We start from the raw sequence: 17,470 nt of genomic DNA on the forward strand, positions 1-17,470 counted from the left end.
ACATAAGCAGTGGAGAGACTTTTCTCCTAGGGTTCTTAAGCCTCATAGCCGAAAAACTACTGGTGGAGGAAATGGGGCAGGATATAGTGGAGGTGATGGTAATGTGCGTCCTGTGGAGGTGACGTTAGTGGATGTCGTGGAGGTCCCGTGGAGGTGATAGTAGAGGACATAGTGGAGGTGGCAGTAGTGGAGGTCCTGTGGAGGTGATGGTAGAGGATAGAGAGGAGCTGATGGGGCAGGTGATGGTGAAGGGAAGGCAGCTGTCTTTAGGGTCTCGGGCGCTGACACCCCAGGACTCCCAGCTGCACACCCACTCTGTCTGAAGTGCGTATAGGAATTGTCTTAATTCTCTATTTCCAAAGCTGAGCCTCAGGCCAAGATTAGGTGCCCATGCTTGTTTGGAAGGTGGTCTTGGGGACTTGGAACAGGGGCACCTCCAGGAAGGATTAAGGAGGGTCATGTTTTCAACACTGAAAGGCACTGGACTTCTCTGCGGGGGGCACTGTTGCCGCACGTAGCGTTTCTCCCTTGAGGTGATGTCCATACCTTCTCTGAACCATCCTCCTCCACATCAGGCGTGCTCCCTGATGCCTGTGTTCCAGGGCGAATGTGGTGCAGGGACTCAAGGAAGGAGAGTGGAGAGAACGTGGACCTCGCCCTGGTCCTCCCTGGGCGGTGCCATGGCAGGTGCCATGGCTGTAGGGCCCCAAGTTCAGAGCAGGGAGGTGAGGTCTGCCTCCTGGTGATGAGGCGTCACAGAGCAGATGCATCCAGCACGCAGATGTTCCAGGTCTTGTGTGCAATGCAGGTGTGTGCCACACTCATGTGTGGCTCTGTGGGAGGTGGACCGCTGTCTTCAAACACTGAGGGATTTCTGTTATTACCTTACCACCAAACAAGAATTGCCTTGTTTGAATGAGGGCCCACTGGCATAGGTAATGGCTGCAGATGGTCAATTCTACAGCGACTGTTACTCGGAGTGAATATCTGTAGATAGTCCTTAATAAAACGTAACTCCATGTTGTTGAGTTGGTTTCTCTGTGTGGGATGTTCATCATTTCAACTTCTCCCTTTGGAAGGATATCATTTCACTAAAATAGTATTTCAGCACCTCTGCGCATCATTGAAGGTTCCCTTGAAGGTAAGACTTTAGTGAAAGGTCGGCCTTCTCAGAAGGCCGAGTTGGTGATGGTTGAAAAGCACGTGCATGCTCATGACCATGGACTGCAGCGGCTTCCTCCCAGAACCACTCTGACCACCCAACACCCTCCCCCACTCTGCTCTGCTGTCCCCACAGGACGTTGTGTCCCGGATGCTCCACGTGGACCCACAGCAGCGCCTGACAGCAGTGCAAGTACTAAAACACCCGTGGATTGTCAACAGGGAGTTCCTGTCCCAGAACCAGCTGAGCAGACAGGACGTGCACCTGGTGAAGGTACCAGCCAGCAGTGGGGACACACAGTGGACACGGGAAACCTAGAACAGGTCTGACATCTCAAGGTTCATTTGAGGAGACCAAAGTGCGCCAAAGAGTTACCAGTTGCAGGCACAAATAGGTGTCCTTGGGTCCTGTCATACCTTTCATCGCACATATGCAGTCACATGCAGGGCTCAGGTTTGCATGAGAATGTCTGCAGGTGGGGGGTGGCAGGTGCCATGGCTGTAGGGCCCCAAGTTCAAGAGCCCTCAATTCTAGACCAGAGGCCTACAGAGGTCCCCATCAGCAGCTGACACTGGGAGCGGAGTCATCTCTCAGGCAACCCTGTTTCTGGACATTTCTAAGAAATGTGCACAGAGCCCGCCCTGTAGGACTTGCTCTGTCCCATGTGGAGTGGTCCGTTCTGGGTCCATCCCGGTGAATCAGAGCCGACCTAGCATCATCCGTGCCTGTGCACACGGCTCCAGAGTGAAAACTTGAGCTCAACACACCCCGGCACTGGCTGGAGATGTGTTCCTGGAGACCCACAGGCCCCAGCACAGGCCTGGCCTCCCCGTGAGAGTGAGGGGATCACGTGACCTCCTCCTGGGGCTCCACGTGATCCTGAATACCCCAGGCACGAGCAGCACCTGAGGCTGGCGTGGGATGGTGGCAGGGTGCAGTGGAAGTAAGGCATATGGTGTGCCACTGCCCATGGGCACTTCAGGAGCTCGCTGCCTGGTTCTCCAGCAGCCCTGGAGCGAGGTCCCATCCCCCACCTTGCCCGGGGGCATGCACGTCTCCAGCTCCTATGCAGGAACGGCTGGGCACATGCTCAGCCCCGCCCTCCCCTCCTCTTGCAGGGTGCCATGGCAGCCACCTACTTTGCTCTGAACAGGACGCCTCAGGCGCCGCGGCTGGAGCCTGTGCTGTCCTCCAGCCTGGCCCAACGCAGGGGCATGAAGAGACTCACATCCACCAGGTTGTAGCGGCCACGGCCAGACGCTGCCCTGCCTCCTGCCCAGCATCCTCTCAGGCTCGCAGACGCTGCCGCAGGGCCCCACTGTGGCATCTCGAGGGACCACACATCCAACACGAAGGCAGAGCTGGCCTTCGCTGTTTCTGTGTTTCCTTTTTGCCCAGAAAGGGTCCTGACCTGGTGACTTCTCTGAGCCACACCACAGCAACCTTGCCACCTGCTCTCCTTCAATTCTGAGCGAAACCAAATGAGCGCACATCACCTCACATCGCCACGTTGGAGCCAGGTCCCCTTGGTCTCGGGGGCTTTTCATGTCATGGCTTGTGTTTATGGGGAGACATCCTTTCCAGCCTTGAAGCCAGAGATTGGTCAGATCCCCTCCATAGGCATCCCTTATTACAGAGGAGGACCACAGTGTGGTCCAGCCGCTGCCTGGGTTAGCACTGGGGCCTCCAGGTTAGATACTTGGTCCCTGCAAAGCTGTCCAAAGAACTGTCCCTTATGCCCTCCGACGCCTGAGTAAGGTGTGGGGTGGACTCCTGCCTCCATCACTGCCTCGATCAGGGCAGAGAGCCCACCCAGGAGTCAGGAAGCAGGTCTCTGCTCCCAGACCCCCAGTTCACCAGTGCAGAGTGGACCCCCCGCAGGAGCAAGCAGGGCGGAGCTCCTGTCGCCCCACAGAGGCTCGGAGCATGCTCCCACCCCTGGCCTCTGGTCCAGGGAGCCCCTTCTGGAGGGTACAGCTCTGCTCTGCCAGACACCGTAGCCCCGCACATGCCCACCCAGGCGGAGGGTCCACTGTGTTCACCCTCCAGAGAACTGCAGAGTTTGAGGAGTGGGCTCTTCTGTCTCCCCACCCTTCCTCAGGCCTTCTGGAGAGGACAGGCAGACGAGGCCCACCCAAAGGCAGAGGGCCCTTGTCTCCGCCAGGAGGGAGGCACTGAGTGGGGCTGTGGTCTTGTGCTGTTTTGTGTTTCTGTTACTTAGATCTGTTTTTAAATCGACATTTCAGTGATGTCCAGTGTCCCTGGTGTGGTGTGTGCCCTGGAGGGCCCTTGGCACAGGGCGGGCCCAGCTACGCACCTTTGTGGAATAAAACCAAACGAGAAGCTTCCTGGAGGCCGGCCCAGGCCCAGCCTCCAGGAGTGACTCCTGTGGTCCCCGAGCTCCAGTAGGGATGCTGGGCTACCCCCCCCCCACAGGCTCCACGGACGCTCCATCTCTCTCTTTCCTCCGTCTCATTCACCCTAGGACCCAGCTCCCCGCTCCCCAACAAAGTGCTGCGTTCTGGAGAACTCTCCTTAGCTTGGTCTAATTGTTTTCAGGCCTTAAAATATAAACTTGTTCCACAAGCTTTATTCCATGAGGCTTTTTACTTTGTTTAGAGAACCCTGAGAGGTGGGGTTCAGCTTGCATACCTGCTCCCGCAGTGCTGCTGGGCGCTCCTCTTGTTTTCTCCGTGCAGAACGCTTTTCCCCAAGGCTACACTGATATCCCGATGGCTGTGGACTTTGGCTTTGGATAATCTCACTTCTTGTCAGAAACCTAGGGAAAAGGGGTGGCCCCAGTCACGGTTCACCCTGGAAATGAGCAAAAGACCCTTGAATCTTGCCTGCTCCATGGGCACAAGCAGCCCACAGCCGCTGGCCTGGGTGGCTGGGTTCCAAGGAGGAGAGGATGGGCAAGTGGTGAGACGCATCCCGGAGGAAGAGGGCAGGCCCGCCCTGCGCGGGCTCCATGGCCTGCGCCCTCTTCTCCAGCAGTGCCTGTTTCTATGCCTTACGCTCTAAGCCACAAGCATGCCAAAGGGACAAGGAGGCGTCACACCAAACTCTGCTTGACATGAGTCTCCCTGCGCGCCAGAGGATGTCCGCTCAGCCCTGCCGAGTCTGTAAAACGCCTGACCTTCCCACCCCCACCCACAACAAAATGACACCCGACGTCCTTCCGCAGAAAGCCCAAAGAAGTTGTGGGGACCACCTTCAACTCAACTTGCAAGGGTGGTTTCGGAGCAGCAGGGGTGTGTGATGCCGGTGTCCCTGGACCTGCCACTAGATGAGAGGCCCCGGATGCTTTGCAGAAATGACACAGGCTCCCAGGAGGTTCGGTCGCCCTTCCTGCCCATGCAGAGCACGTGATCCCTCTGAACAGCACACACCACAGAATCCGCCAAGAGCAACCCAGCCCACACCCAGGCCTCCTTCCCCAGGCTGAGCGGTCCTTCAGGCCACCCCCCAGGGCCCATCTGACAGTCCTCATTTGGGAGGAGCCTGGTACACACACCCAGAGTCAGCGTGGAAGACCAAGGACTCGCTCATCCCAAGGTTATGCCTGCAGGGACTTTGCACTACACTGCGTGTAGACGTTTGGAAGCCTGGTCAGCTTTGCAAGGGACGATGGCCCCTAATGTCAACCAGCACTGCTTACGGTTGGCATCGCTTCTGAGGATGCACACGGGATCTTTGCCTTGCGCTTTTCGCTCTCCGTTCCATTTCGGACTTGCTTTGTTGCCCCTCACCTTTCTGAGAGTCATCAGTGTGCTAGAACAGAAGAGGACGCTAAAGGTCCCCAGGTGTGGGGGACAGTGGAGGGGACTCCATGCAGCGTCCTGGTTGTCCTGTCGAACTCGCTTCTCACCCAGCTCCTCCGCCTCAGCACTTTGTTTACAAGCTCAGCAGTTATGTTTACAGATCGTTTCATGTCAGCGCTGTGTATTTGCGTTTGAGACGGCGGCCACTGTACAGGTATTTATTATGCTTTCCAGAATTTCAGAATAGATTTTTTTGAATAAACATGGGTTTTATGAAGTGTGGTATTTTTCTAGCACAGCAAGGGCCTCTGGACTTTCTGTGTGGTTACTGATAACAGTCCACTCCTTCCTTCTCTGTCCCCTCCCACCGTGTCCACGCTGCTGCAGCCTCAGTTGCCACCTCGCCACACCTTGTGGCAGTGGGCAGATCCCTGCCTCTCCAGATGGAGCCCCTGTGTGTGCACGCGTGTTGTGCACATGTGCAGAGGAACAGTTCCTGAGTTCCTCTGTCCAGGGGCAGCGTGAGCTGTCTATGTGGGAGTGCGGGCACATGCATGTGTTCCTGCGTGTTTGTGTGTGCATTTGAGTGTCTGAAGCGTGCACTCCTGTGAGGAGCTCTGCTGTGTGTTGGGATGGGTGTGTCCATGGGAGACAGTACACAGTTGTGTTATACAGCAAAATAGATGACCCAGAGTGGCTTCGGGGACAGTCCTCTTGTGTTCTGCCACCTGGCCTCGCAGGCCCATCCTTTCTAAAACAGAAGGAAAACATCTGCACTTTTGGTCTGTGGCTCTCCTCTTCCTGCTTGGTGAATGCCCAGTCAGCACCTGTCAGCAGGAACACACAGGCCACGTACCGCGTGCCACACCAACACGCATGCATCTGCGACATTCATGCTGCTACGTAAACGCCCATGTTCTAGGCTGCCCTAGCAGAGTGGGGGCTCTTCCTGAACCCCACAGACTTCCGTAGAGACAGAAGCATTGGAAAGTCTGCAGGAATGTCAGAACAAACAATAGATGCTCCAGAAATCCTGCCTTCTGCCACACCCCAGGGAGTGCTCACAAAACGCAGACCAAAGATGTGTAGCTGGAAATGTACACCTTACTTTTCTATATGAATAATCCTCTGTTGTTACAGAAAATCCTCAATCCTGTGACACAGAACAACAAAATTCACTCTTTTTCAGTTTCAGCCCAAAATAGAAGGCTGAGAATCGTGAACGTCTTACATTCTGCCCCCATGGCGGCATGAGCCAGAATGCGCCCTAGCTGAAGATCAGCTCATCAGCCACCTGAATTCCCTCTGCCACACGGGGTCCCCTCTGTCACTTCCCTGATGTGTACTTGTTAGGTGCTGACGCAGGGCAGTGCTACTCCACCTGCCGCAGTGCAAACGGTCCAGCGTGGGTCTGCTTCCAGCTTTACTCTGTCTTTGGTCAGCACTGGGAAGGTTCTGGACTTTGCCCTACTTAGCTCTCTGGCCTCGAGGACCCTGGATGAAGATCCAGAGCTCCTGGGCCAGACCACATAGAAACAGCAAGAGCCCCACAAGCTCACAGGCCCCTTGGCCCCATGACTGATAGGGTGATGGAGAAGGGGCAGGGCGGATTTGGCACACATTGAATGTGTCACAGCTGGGGGCCCCAACGTAGAAAACCCCAGCATTCAAGGGGGGCTGCACACAGACCCACCTGCCGTTGGCTCGGGAAGGGGCTACTTTATCCCACAGGCAGGACGCGCCTGCCCTGTCCTTCACCTGGAGGAGAAGCTGCTCTGTCACCCCACTGTCCCTCTAGAGGTATCCTCTGGAAGGTGGCAGAAAGCCTCCTGCGGAAATGCAAGAGACCCTGCAGATTTACTTCCCATGCAGTTAAGTGGCACAGGTCTGTCACTGTTGTCCCAAATGCTGAAATGAGTGTTGTGCCAGCATCCACTGAGGCCTGGGAGAGGAAGGCGTGGCTGTGCCGGGCCATACCTTACCTCAAGGGTGTCTTTTATAGGATTTTTCCTTCTTGGCAGTGCTGGGGATCCAAGCCAGGGCTGCGCGCATTCAGTCCTGCGGAGGCACCCTCCCCTCATCCTGGCTCCCCCACCCTATCATCCCAGTCCCCTGTCAGGAGGAGCACTTGAGCCCTGGAGTTTGAGGCCAGCCCAGGCAACATAGCAAGACCCCATCTCAAGAAATAATTCTTTAAAAATCAATTTTAGTATATGACATCTGTCCAATTTGGCTATTTGTCATTTTGCTCTCATGAGGACAAACATCAGGCAGACAGACAGCATAGCAATGATCTTCAGTTGCTCTCCTTACCACCCCCAAGCTTGGGCCAGGAGGCCAGCATTCTAAGCAATGGCTCTGGCTTCACTGGGGTGTGACAGTACCGGGTCCCAGTCCAATTGCTCCCGGCGTCGTCCTGTGGCTTGCCCACACCCCAGGGAGCGGACACTGACCTTAGCGCCCCATGTTCTGCTTCTGGACGCAGGATAGACAGTGGAGTTGGACACTTTGGCCAGGTGGAGATGTGACAAGACCCACAGGCTCCGCATTCTACTTCTTCCTTATTCAAAATGATGGACTTGGGAACCTGGAGTCAGCGTGAGTGCTTTCAGAGGAAAGGGGTTTTAAATGAATTAAGATCAGAATCAGGCTCATCACTGAGTCTAAGACCCGTTGTTGTAGCCCAAAATTTCACTCATAACATTAAACCTGACCCTCGTTATAAATGCTCCCACCAAAATCTAGAAAACCTCCAAGGAATTCCAAAACCACAAAGACCTCAATCAAAAAGAATTTTATATGAACAGTAGCCAAAGTCATCTCTAAACCCTATCCTCAAGGATAGTGATAAAATAGTGAAATTTGTCCTCACAATGCCTGACTTTTTACACCAAAGGCAGCCAGAGGTCAGGGTGCAGCGGGACTAAAGCAGCCCTGTGGTGACACCCACCCCTCATCCCAGCTCCCCGACCCCCGTCATCCCAGCCCCAGGAGACTGTCAGGAGGTGACAGGCTGTGGTACCAGCCCCCAACCAGCCCCAAACCCCAGGGATTCCAAACCACCTTCTCTCAAAGTCTCCCAAGACACATGTGAAACACAAAGCTGACTGACCATCTGGGTGGTGTCGCCCGGCCCCGGAGTCAACCCTCTCATGCTAACCCTCTGCCATAGGGTGACAGGGTTCAGAACGGGATCCCCAAACATGGCCCCTTCGTCTTTAGGAAAACAGCAGGAGCAGAAGGTTCCCCTCACCTGCTCCCACCCTTGTTTTGGAGGCACCTCCTCCCTATGGCCAGAGGAGAGGAGCGGCCTGCTCTGAAGACACAGGCCCCGCACGTCTGCTCGCTCGCCATCCCATGTCCCAGCTTGGGCTTCAGTCACAGTCCTGCACTTGGTCCACCCTCCAGCAAACCCAAGGGTAAGGTTACTCAGGCTCAGGAGGGCAGGCAGGACACACCTGCTGCTCTGAAGCCAAGATGGGGCACTTTCCTGACCCCCACAGGCCCCTCCACGTGCCTGCAATAGCCCCCTCTCCAGGAGCTCGAAGCCAGCGCAGGCAACATGGTGAGACTCCATTCCAACAAGCAAGCGCTTCTTCCCGACTGGAGCGTAGCTCTGCACAGAGCATTTGCCCAGCAGGCCTGGGGCCTGGGAGCAGCCCGCACTGCAGAAACAAGCAGCACAGGCCCCTGTGTTTAGGGCTTTTTCTCCCAAAGGTTTCCACGTCAAGTAAAATTTATTTTGAATAAATGTGTGCTTTTCTTTCCTTGTTGTTGTTGGTTTTTTGTTTCTTTCTTTCTTTTCCTTTCCTGGGGACAGGAGCTGGCACTGGGGATGTAACCCGGGGCCTGGCACACACAAGGCAAGCCCCATCCCGCTGAGTGGCATCTGCAGCCCATTTTATATTTGAGACAAGGTATCTCTAAAGTGCCCAGGCTTGCGTACTGCTGCCCGGCCTCCTGAGGAGCTGGGGTCACAGGTGAGCACCACCCCACCCTCTACTTTTCTCTTGTTAATTTGGCTTCAATCCCCAGCCACAAGTAAACAAACAAAAAAATAGGGTGTCACAGGTCACGGCCAGCATGCTCCCAGGTCCACATGGCTCTTCTGCTAGGAAAGGGACAGGAGGTGCCCGGCACCACTCCTCCAAGGGTCCCATGGAAGGTGACAAGAGTCAGACCTTTCAGCTATCATGCGTAGGGGTGACCCTGCAGTGGGGCCATATCTGGGCAGGTGGGAAGGGCACCATCGAGGACCCTGGAGCGAGGAACTGGCAGAGCTGTGGGCGGGGCTGGGTGACAGGTAGCAGAGGTGCCCAGGGCTGAATGCTGACTGTCATCGCCTCTGGCCTGCCCAGGAACACGGTTCAGAGGAATTCTCCAGCTTTCACCTCGAGGCCTCGATGGCAGGAGAAACTGTCAGGGACTTGTGTGTGAGGGTCCGTCAGGGCCCATCTCCCTCCTCTGCATGAGCTTTAGCATCACACCCCTGAAAAGCTGTGAGCAGAATTGCCTTAGCCAGCACCGCGGCCACCGGGAGTCCCAGGGCTGCTTGGTAAACGCAGGGTTTCTGGGACATGAACCAGCTTCAGCTGACGAGATTCAGAGTATCAACAGGAGGCCCAGCTCTTCTTGGTCCAGCACTGTTGAGGTCTGCTTTTTATATCACTGTGACCAAAATACCTGAGAAGAACAATTTTAAAGGAAGAAAATCTGATTGGGACTCATGGTTTCCGAGGTCTCAGTCCATGCATGGCCGACTCCTTTGCTCTGGGCCGGAGGCGAGGCGAACGTGGCAAAGGGTTTAGAGGAGGAAAGCAGCCAGGGCATGCCGTCAAGGAAGCAGCAGTGCCCCACTCACCGGCGACAAGATACCCGTTTCCCAAAGGCAAGGCCCAGGGCCCCACCTTCCCCAGCCACACGGCACCTGCCTATCCAGTTAGGTGGATTCATGCACTGATTGGGCTAAGGGCCTCCTACCCACCCCTTCCCCTCCATCTCACAGGGGCTGCTGGGGGACGCTCACATGCAGACCACAGCAAGCCTCCTGGAGGTCAGACCGTACAGGAGCCCTGCAGTTCTTGTAACTTGACTCCTCTTTGCCACTCTGATTCTGGGCCATGTCCCCAGGCTGTGCTGAAGTCAGACGCTCGTTCTAGAGCATTCCGGTGAGGGCTCTGCAGACTGCCATCTGCCACACAGTCTTCAAAGGGACAAATCACCAAGAATCCCTGCCGGTTGTGGGTATCCTGAGCTTCACAACAATGCCCTCGCTTTCCCAGAAGGCACTTTGCCACGCTGGGCACGTGCCCTGACATCACTCTGAAGTCTACAAAGCCAATGTCCGAGTCCCACTTCAAGTGACCTCAGGCTTGTTCCCTATGGCCCACAAAACATTCTTTCAGCAAAGTCACACCAAGCCTCTGAGTTCAGAGCATGCTGTGAAGTGAGAATTTCTGTATGTGAAGTCATTAATTTTTCTCACCTTCAGTGATGCACTATCCAGGAGCAGCCGTCCCGTCCACAGGGGAACGTCCTTATCTCTCTCAACCACGGCATCTGCCAGTGCTCTGCCCTTGGCACCTAGATGCTTGTGGGTCCAGGTCGAGTGCCAGAGGACCCCATGAGCTGCCAGCTCCCATCCAAGCAGCAATGAGACTGCCACTGCCTGTTGGCCCAAAGGCACCCGATAATCAGCTCCCAGGTCTCCACATGGCCTGGAGAGGGCGTTGTCTACAGACGATTCAAAGTACCCGTTCTACAGCAGTTAGGGTTCTTTGGTTGCAAACAACAGAAGTAACAGTTCAATTAAGCAAAAAAAGAATTTATTTCAAAGTACTGTGGTTACTATTAGGTGCAGCTGCAAGCAGCAGCTCTGTGAAGCTCGTGAAGTTTAGTCCCTGGGTGAGCACCATCGGGGGAATGGTGCAGGCTGGGAAGGTCTCAGGGCCTTCAGGGCCCAGCAGCCTCCAGCTCAGGTCCCACCACACCTGGGCGGGCCTCATCCCCTTGGTTCTGTTTGCATTTGCATCTGGGAGAGAAAGAAGAAAGAAAAGGTAGAGAGGTGCTGTCCTTAAGAGGAGGTCTCCGAGTCTCCACAGGCATCGCCCATGGCAGCCCCTGGATGCTGCGGCAGTCTTTGCTCTGGCATATCCGTGTGGGAGAGGGGGACACCTGTGGGGCAGCGGGCATTTTCTGCTAGGCAGACCCTGGGGGACCACTGGGCCATCAGACCAGGATGGAAAGCAGCTGGGACTGCCTTGGGCAGCAGCTCATCCCAGATCAACCTTCTCCCAGTTTGTAAAAGGTGTTCAGACGTGGGCTGGGGCTCAGAGGTAGCGTGCTTACCTACCATGCGTGAGGCCCTGGGTTCGATCCTCAGCACCACATAAAAATAAAGATGCTGTGTCCACCTGTAACTAAAAAATAAATATTTAAAAAAGCATATTCAGATGTGATCACAGTCACACCAGGGCCACATAAAACAGTGGGAAAGTGGCTTCAAAGGACATCTTGGGTCGTGCCTCTGAAAGAGGAGGGATGAGAAAGTGCAAGACGTCTGATTCTAAGATTAGTCTGGATATTTGACACACTTTGTGAGGTCGTCAACATACATGAATAGACATTTCTCAACCTTCCCCCGGGGAACTGCAGGGTAAAGTAACCCAAGAGGGGCCATGCCAAAGCGCATGTCATCCGAGCCCCTCACCTGTGTCCCCACTCTGCCTCTGTTATGGTTTGGATGTGAGGTGTCCCCCAAAAGCACATGTGAGACAATGCAAGGTTCAGAGGAGAAATGACCCAGTTATGGGAGCCTCAAACCAATCACTGAATTAACCCCTGATGGGATTGACTGCGTGGAAACTAAGTGGTAGGGCATGCTGGAGGAGGTGGGCACTGGGGCGCGGCGTTGGGGTATGTATCTTGTACCTGGCGAGTGGAGCCTCTCTGCTTCCTGATCATCAGGTGAGCTGCTTCCCTCCACCACATTCTCCTGCCATGGTGTCCTGCCTGACCTCGAGCCCTGAGAAATGGAGCTGACTGTCCAGGGACTGAGACCTCTGAACCCGTGAGCTCCCAAATAAACTCCTCCTCCTCCACCGTTGTTCTTCTCAGGTCTTTTGGTCACAGCAGAGAAGAAGAGCTGACTGAAGCAGCCTCCACAGGCCTTGGCCAAGCTCCCTTTCTGCTCCTGTGGTCTCTGGGAAGCGCAATTAGCAATTCAGGGTCACAACGCCTCAGCCCACTCCCCAAGTCCCTGCAGCTGGCGGAGCCACAGGCTCATCATTGACTGGGATCTGGGTGGGGGGGGGATGATCCTCTGCCCAGGGCGTCCCCAGCTGCCTTTCATCCTGGTCTGACTGTTGAGGCAAGGGATGGTTTCACCCTTAGTTATCCTGGTCTGCGTAAATCTGCCTGTTTTCCTGCAGAGAGGTTCACTGGCCGGACTTCAGGGTAGAGGCCCAGACAACACTGAGGCCTCTAGGCCACTTCACCCCTCTGACGTGCAGAACATCTCCATTCCTACCTCGGTGCACATGGTGAACTCCGGCTCCACCCCGTTTCCATTTCACCCCCTCTCCTAATTATTTTAATAGTGGGAACTTTCAGTTCAAAAAGAGCATAGACCCAGCTCCCGCAGCTGGAGAGTGGTATCTGGGAGTCAAACTCAGGCTCCCTCACCTGTCCGACTGCTCCACCCAGACTCGCCCTCGCCTGGCCCAGAGTTTAACCAGCGCAGGTGGGGCAGTGAAGAGGAGCATACGAACTCCACTCCGCTGCCTCGTGGCCATTCAGATCCCCAACAGGGCTTGCTTGTGTTCAGGTGGGGGAAGTGGCCTGCGGCCCGTTGGTACCAGGTGGATCTCTTTTGCCTCTGAAAACAACCTGGGGCCCGCACAGCAAGTTCAGCCTGCTTGCAGTTGTTACAAGACGCCACTAGAGGGCGACAAATCTACATCCTTGCCAGCTCGGACCTGTGGGCAGGAAAGCCCTGGGCAGCCTCCGCTCTCTGATCTCACTCTCAGAACAAGAGTCCTGGCAAGGACAGTCCAGCCAGGATCCTGCCTCTGGCTCCTCTCCTCATGCAGCCTTGTGCAAGGATGGCCAGTCCCAATTCTGAGAGAATAAGGAGTCTGTGATGATCAATATCGGGAAAGCAGAAGTGACTCATAAATCCACACATCAGCCAGGCACATGGCCCCACCTGTAGTCTCAGCAGTTCAGGAGGCTGAGGCAGGAGGATCAAAAGTTCAAGGCCAGCCTGAGCAATTTAGCAAGACCCTGTCTCAAAATAATAATTTAAAAAAGGACTGTAGATGTAGCTCAGTGGTAGTCTCTGGATTCAATCTCCAGTGTCACAAATGATAATAGTTAATACATCCACACACCACAAACCTACACAGGTGAAAAACATCAAGGTTATTTGAGTTTTTATGAACCCAACATATTACCACTGGTTACCCCACTACAGGAGAGATTTTAAATGTCGTCTTTAAGTGGCCTCATTTAGGGGCACACAGGTGTTGTAAGTTCTTCTTTAGAAGGTCTTTATGTAACAGGTCTACAGGAAACAATTTTAAAAGGCTCTTCTGTGTTGGTGCTTGTGACCAATGGCCCAGGTGACCCTAAGAGGAGATTCTCAGGCCGTGTGTCTGTCACGCAGCCCAGCACCTGTATTTTTAAAGCATCTGTGTGACTGCTGATCAGCTCTGCTGGAGAAGTGCCACCTAAGGCCACATGCTGCTCTGAGTTCTAGGGCTTAATGAAGTGCGTCCCCACGCGGCCTCCCCCAGCCTCCACCTAGCACTGCTGCACCTTGTCAGATGATTGTCACATGCCCTTGCCTGACTCATTAACCCCCACTTTTCCCCGCCTCGGCCCCCTGCGTGACTCCCAGTTCTCCAACTCGGCAGAGATCCTTAGGTCCAAAGCCCCTGACTGACCCCAGCACATCACGAGCGTGGAACCCTGAGGTGCCTCCCAACAGATCTTGTCGGCTGTCCTTCTGTCCCCACCACCTCCTGCCTGACTCTGCCGCTGCGATAATGCCTGGCTGGTCCCCGGTTCGCCACAGGTTTCCTGCCTGTCATCCCATAACGAGGCTCAAGTCTGCCACAGCTGTGCCAGCCTCGCTGACTGCACCAGCTCTTGTCCTCCACGAGCAAGTCCAGGGTCTTGGTATGTCCCCTGGGCCCCAGGACCTTGGTCGGTTTCAGTTGTCTTCTGAGGACACCCCACCATCCACTCCGGCTCTAGCAGTCTGCCATCCGTGCGTTAGTCAGTAGCCACCGTCAGCTGTCTACATCTAAACTGCTCAAAATTAAAATTCAGATTTTCGTGTCATGGTCACACAGCCACACTTAGAATGCTGGTAGATCAGCTGCAGAACTTTCAGAGAGCAGAAAATCGGGCCTGGAAACTACAGGGCCAGAACCAGCATCACCAAAGGCACTGCCCAGAAGCCCTGCACCACCTCGCACCGCACGGCTTGCGCCTGCTCAGCTGCTGCTGCCCTGCACGGAACTGTGGTCTCTGTTCTGCACGTGCAGACGCTGGCACCCCCTGATGTGGCTGCCCCTCACCTCCAGGCTTCCCTGTTCAGGGGTGCCCAGGCCACGGGGAAGCTGGTGCCAAGCAAGTCTGAGGAGTCAGAGTCCAACCTTCCAGTTTCTAGAGGAGGAAAAGCCCAGTGAGGTCCAGCCCCCTGCCCGCACTAACCTCCAAGGCAGCAGCAACTCCAGGGCCCTCCTACACAGCACAGCACCCAGCTCAACAGGGAGAGCACCCCACCCCCAAGGGAAGGCCCAGCACTGTCCAGCCTCCCCTCAGCTTTGGGGACCTCACTCTTCTGGAATAGTTCAGGCCGACCACCAGAAAACCACGGGCAACGTGGATGGCTGACCACCACCACACACCCCAGGGAGTAGTAGGGAGAAGGCCATGCGAACTGGTCACACTAAGACCAGGAAGAAAACCCGAGGGCTGCTGTTATGGGTTCAATCTCGTCCCTGCCTCATTCCAAAAATACTCTCCTGTTGCAGTGCTAAGCCAGGACCTTGGAACCTGAGAGATTTGGAGACGGAGTCTTTACTGAGGTCAAGTGAAGAGGACATTGTTTGGTGTCAGGCCTTAGTCCTGCACAGCTGGTACCCTTATAAAGGAGGGAAATTGGACAAAGACACAGGTGACGCAGGGAGGTAAGGTGAAGAAGCTACCACCTGCAAGCCAAGCCTCAGGGAAGCCCGTCCTGCTGAATCCTTGCTCTTGGACTTCCAGCCTCCAGAGCTGGGAAAGAATGTGGCTGTTGAAGTCACCTGTTTGTGACACTTTATTAGGACAGTCCTAGAAGGTAGAGAGGCTGCTGTAGCCCTCAACCCTAAGCAGATCCCAGAGCCCAATGCTATTTCTCACTGACCCATACTGTCCCATGTTCCTTTCTCCGGTCCAGCACTTAGGCTACTTGGGGATTAGTCAGCTTCTGGTTACTATAACAAAATGCCTGAGATCATAGACTATAAAAGAGGAAAGGTTTGTTTTGGCTTATGGCAATGAAGGGCCCTATTGCTTGGGCCTGTGGCAGCACAGTCCATGATGGTGGGTGGGTGTGACCAAGGAGGCTGCTCACCTCGGAGCTGGTACTACAAACACAGGAAGAGGAGGGCCAGGTCCCACAATCCCCCTTCAAGAGCATGCCTCCAGTGACTAGAAGACCTCCCACCAGGCCCAACTCTTGACGGTCCCACTGCCTCCCAGCAGCACCAGTTGGGAAGAAGGCTTTAGATGTGGGTCCCTGGAGGACATGCCAGATCCAGCTGCAGGGCCTCACATGCGAGGCTTCACTGCTGTCTTCCATCATCATCTTACCACTGGGCGTGGGGGCTCCCACCCAGCCCTGCAGTGCAGCAGGAGCCCAGAGGGCAGGGCATAAGCTTGGGGTGTGCACTGTACAAAGCCGTCTGCCCTTCGGGCTTGCCTACCTGGTCAGAGAGGACCTCTACCTCCTGAGGCGTCACACTGTTCCCCGGTGCTTGGGGTCCATGTCCACTTCCCGAGGCCCCTGATGGGCTCGCCCAGCTCCTCCGCTGTCTGGATGGTCACACTTTTTGTAAACTGTCAGATCATTTGGGGTCCCACAACCAGGTTCCCAGAGTCTAACAGGACCCAGGAGAAATCTAGACAATATTTCTCAAAAAGGAACCGGTTATTTGCTGGAAAGGACATGGCTTTCTCGACATCTTGGAGCTGCCAGTGAGGGCCTCCGCCACGGCCACCCAGGTGGGTGCTTTGAGCACCTCTGTCACATAGGTAACAGACCTGCTCCAAGCTCATTCTGCCCTGTTCTCACTGCAGCACTGACGGATCCCTCACACCAGTCTCCTCCATGCCCCTGAACACCCGGCTCCATCTCTGCCAAGCCCGCCCCTCCCAGCCTTGGAGTGTGGCTCACTCAGGATCCGGCTGGCCTTCCCAGGAAGCCCCTGGGTTTTCCTGTCCTCGGGGCTGCCCCACGCCACCCAAGCTCGCCTGTCTCCTTACTCTGCCTCCCTCTTGCATGGCACGACACGGAAACAACATACTCCCTGTCTTTCACCCATTTTCTGCTGCGGGAACGTGAACACAGCAGAACCCTGCCCGGCTGGGTTTACCTGACCCCAGAGCACCACCTGGGCACAGGATAGGCACCCAGTGACCCTCACTGGGCAGAGGAAGAATGAATGATGGAATGTGAGAGATGGAGCTCACAGACCAGGCGGCCCGCCACGCCAGATCTGAGCTAGTGTCGACAGTGAGAAAGAACCCCTTTCCTCCTGCTCGCCCCTCAAAGCAAGCCCCTGGGAAACTATACTCTGGCACGAGGTGCTGGCAGTGCCTGAGAGTAGAAATGCACTCAGCTTGGCAGGTGGAAGTCAGGGCGTAGATTCCCAGCTCTGGCCGTTCTGCTGTGACGGTGGAATAGCGTCTTAGGTGAATGTGACGAGACTTTTCCTCCTGAAGCTGTGGGGCTCAGGAGACACCATGTGAAGGGGGACAGTGCAGCCCACACAGGCTCCCCTCCCTCTGTGTGATGTTGTAGTGCTCCTGGCTGCCAGCCAGCCAGCCTCCCCTTTGGGGACACAACCCAAGGACACCCAGTTTTGGCCTGGTGGACACAGCATTCACAGAGCTGCCTCTGTCTCATCTCATTGGAGCAGAACAAGCAGGGGCAACAGGACAGCACTCACCAAATATTAGCTTCCAGATATGCTGTGGGAGCACATTCCAGCAGTCCACGTGGAAGTGTGCTCGAGGGCAAGCAAACAGGCCTGACCCAAACTTTAACCCCTTCTCTGTGAGAGATTTCCGAAGAAGCAGGCTGCGACATTGTGCACTTGAGTGCCCCTGACGGACTCAGTGTGACGGTACTGTACCACCGGGCACTCGCTTCAGCAAGCTGTGGCCACTGCCCATTCTAGCCTTCCCCTTTCTCACACTCAGGTCACTGGTGAGTGTAGCCTCCCTGTCTTTAATCACACTCAGAAAACAGCCCAGCCAAGGCTTAGGC

The 17,470-nt window shown here is 55.3% G+C and overlaps 1 protein-coding gene across 2 annotated transcripts in view; it reads left to right on the forward strand.

Annotated features, from left to right (window-relative positions):
• Window positions 1-5,203, forward strand: part of Rps6ka2 (ribosomal protein S6 kinase A2) — a 242,718-nt gene extending 237,515 nt beyond the window's left edge. For both annotated transcript variants that reach the window (XM_027939377.3, XM_027939376.3), the window contains 2 exons: window positions 1,298-1,435; window positions 2,281-5,203. In XM_027939377.3, coding sequence (XP_027795178.1) covers window positions 1,298-1,435; window positions 2,281-2,406 — 264 coding nt within the window. In that variant the 3' untranslated portion in view covers window positions 2,407-5,203. The remainder of the gene's footprint in view (window positions 1-1,297; window positions 1,436-2,280) is intronic.
• The last annotated feature ends 12,267 nt before the right edge of the window (window positions 5,204-17,470 follow it).

Source organism: Marmota flaviventris, chromosome 6, assembly GCF_047511675.1.
Source record: "Marmota flaviventris isolate mMarFla1 chromosome 6, mMarFla1.hap1, whole genome shotgun sequence".
NCBI classification, from domain to species: domain Eukaryota; kingdom Metazoa; phylum Chordata; class Mammalia; order Rodentia; family Sciuridae; genus Marmota; species Marmota flaviventris.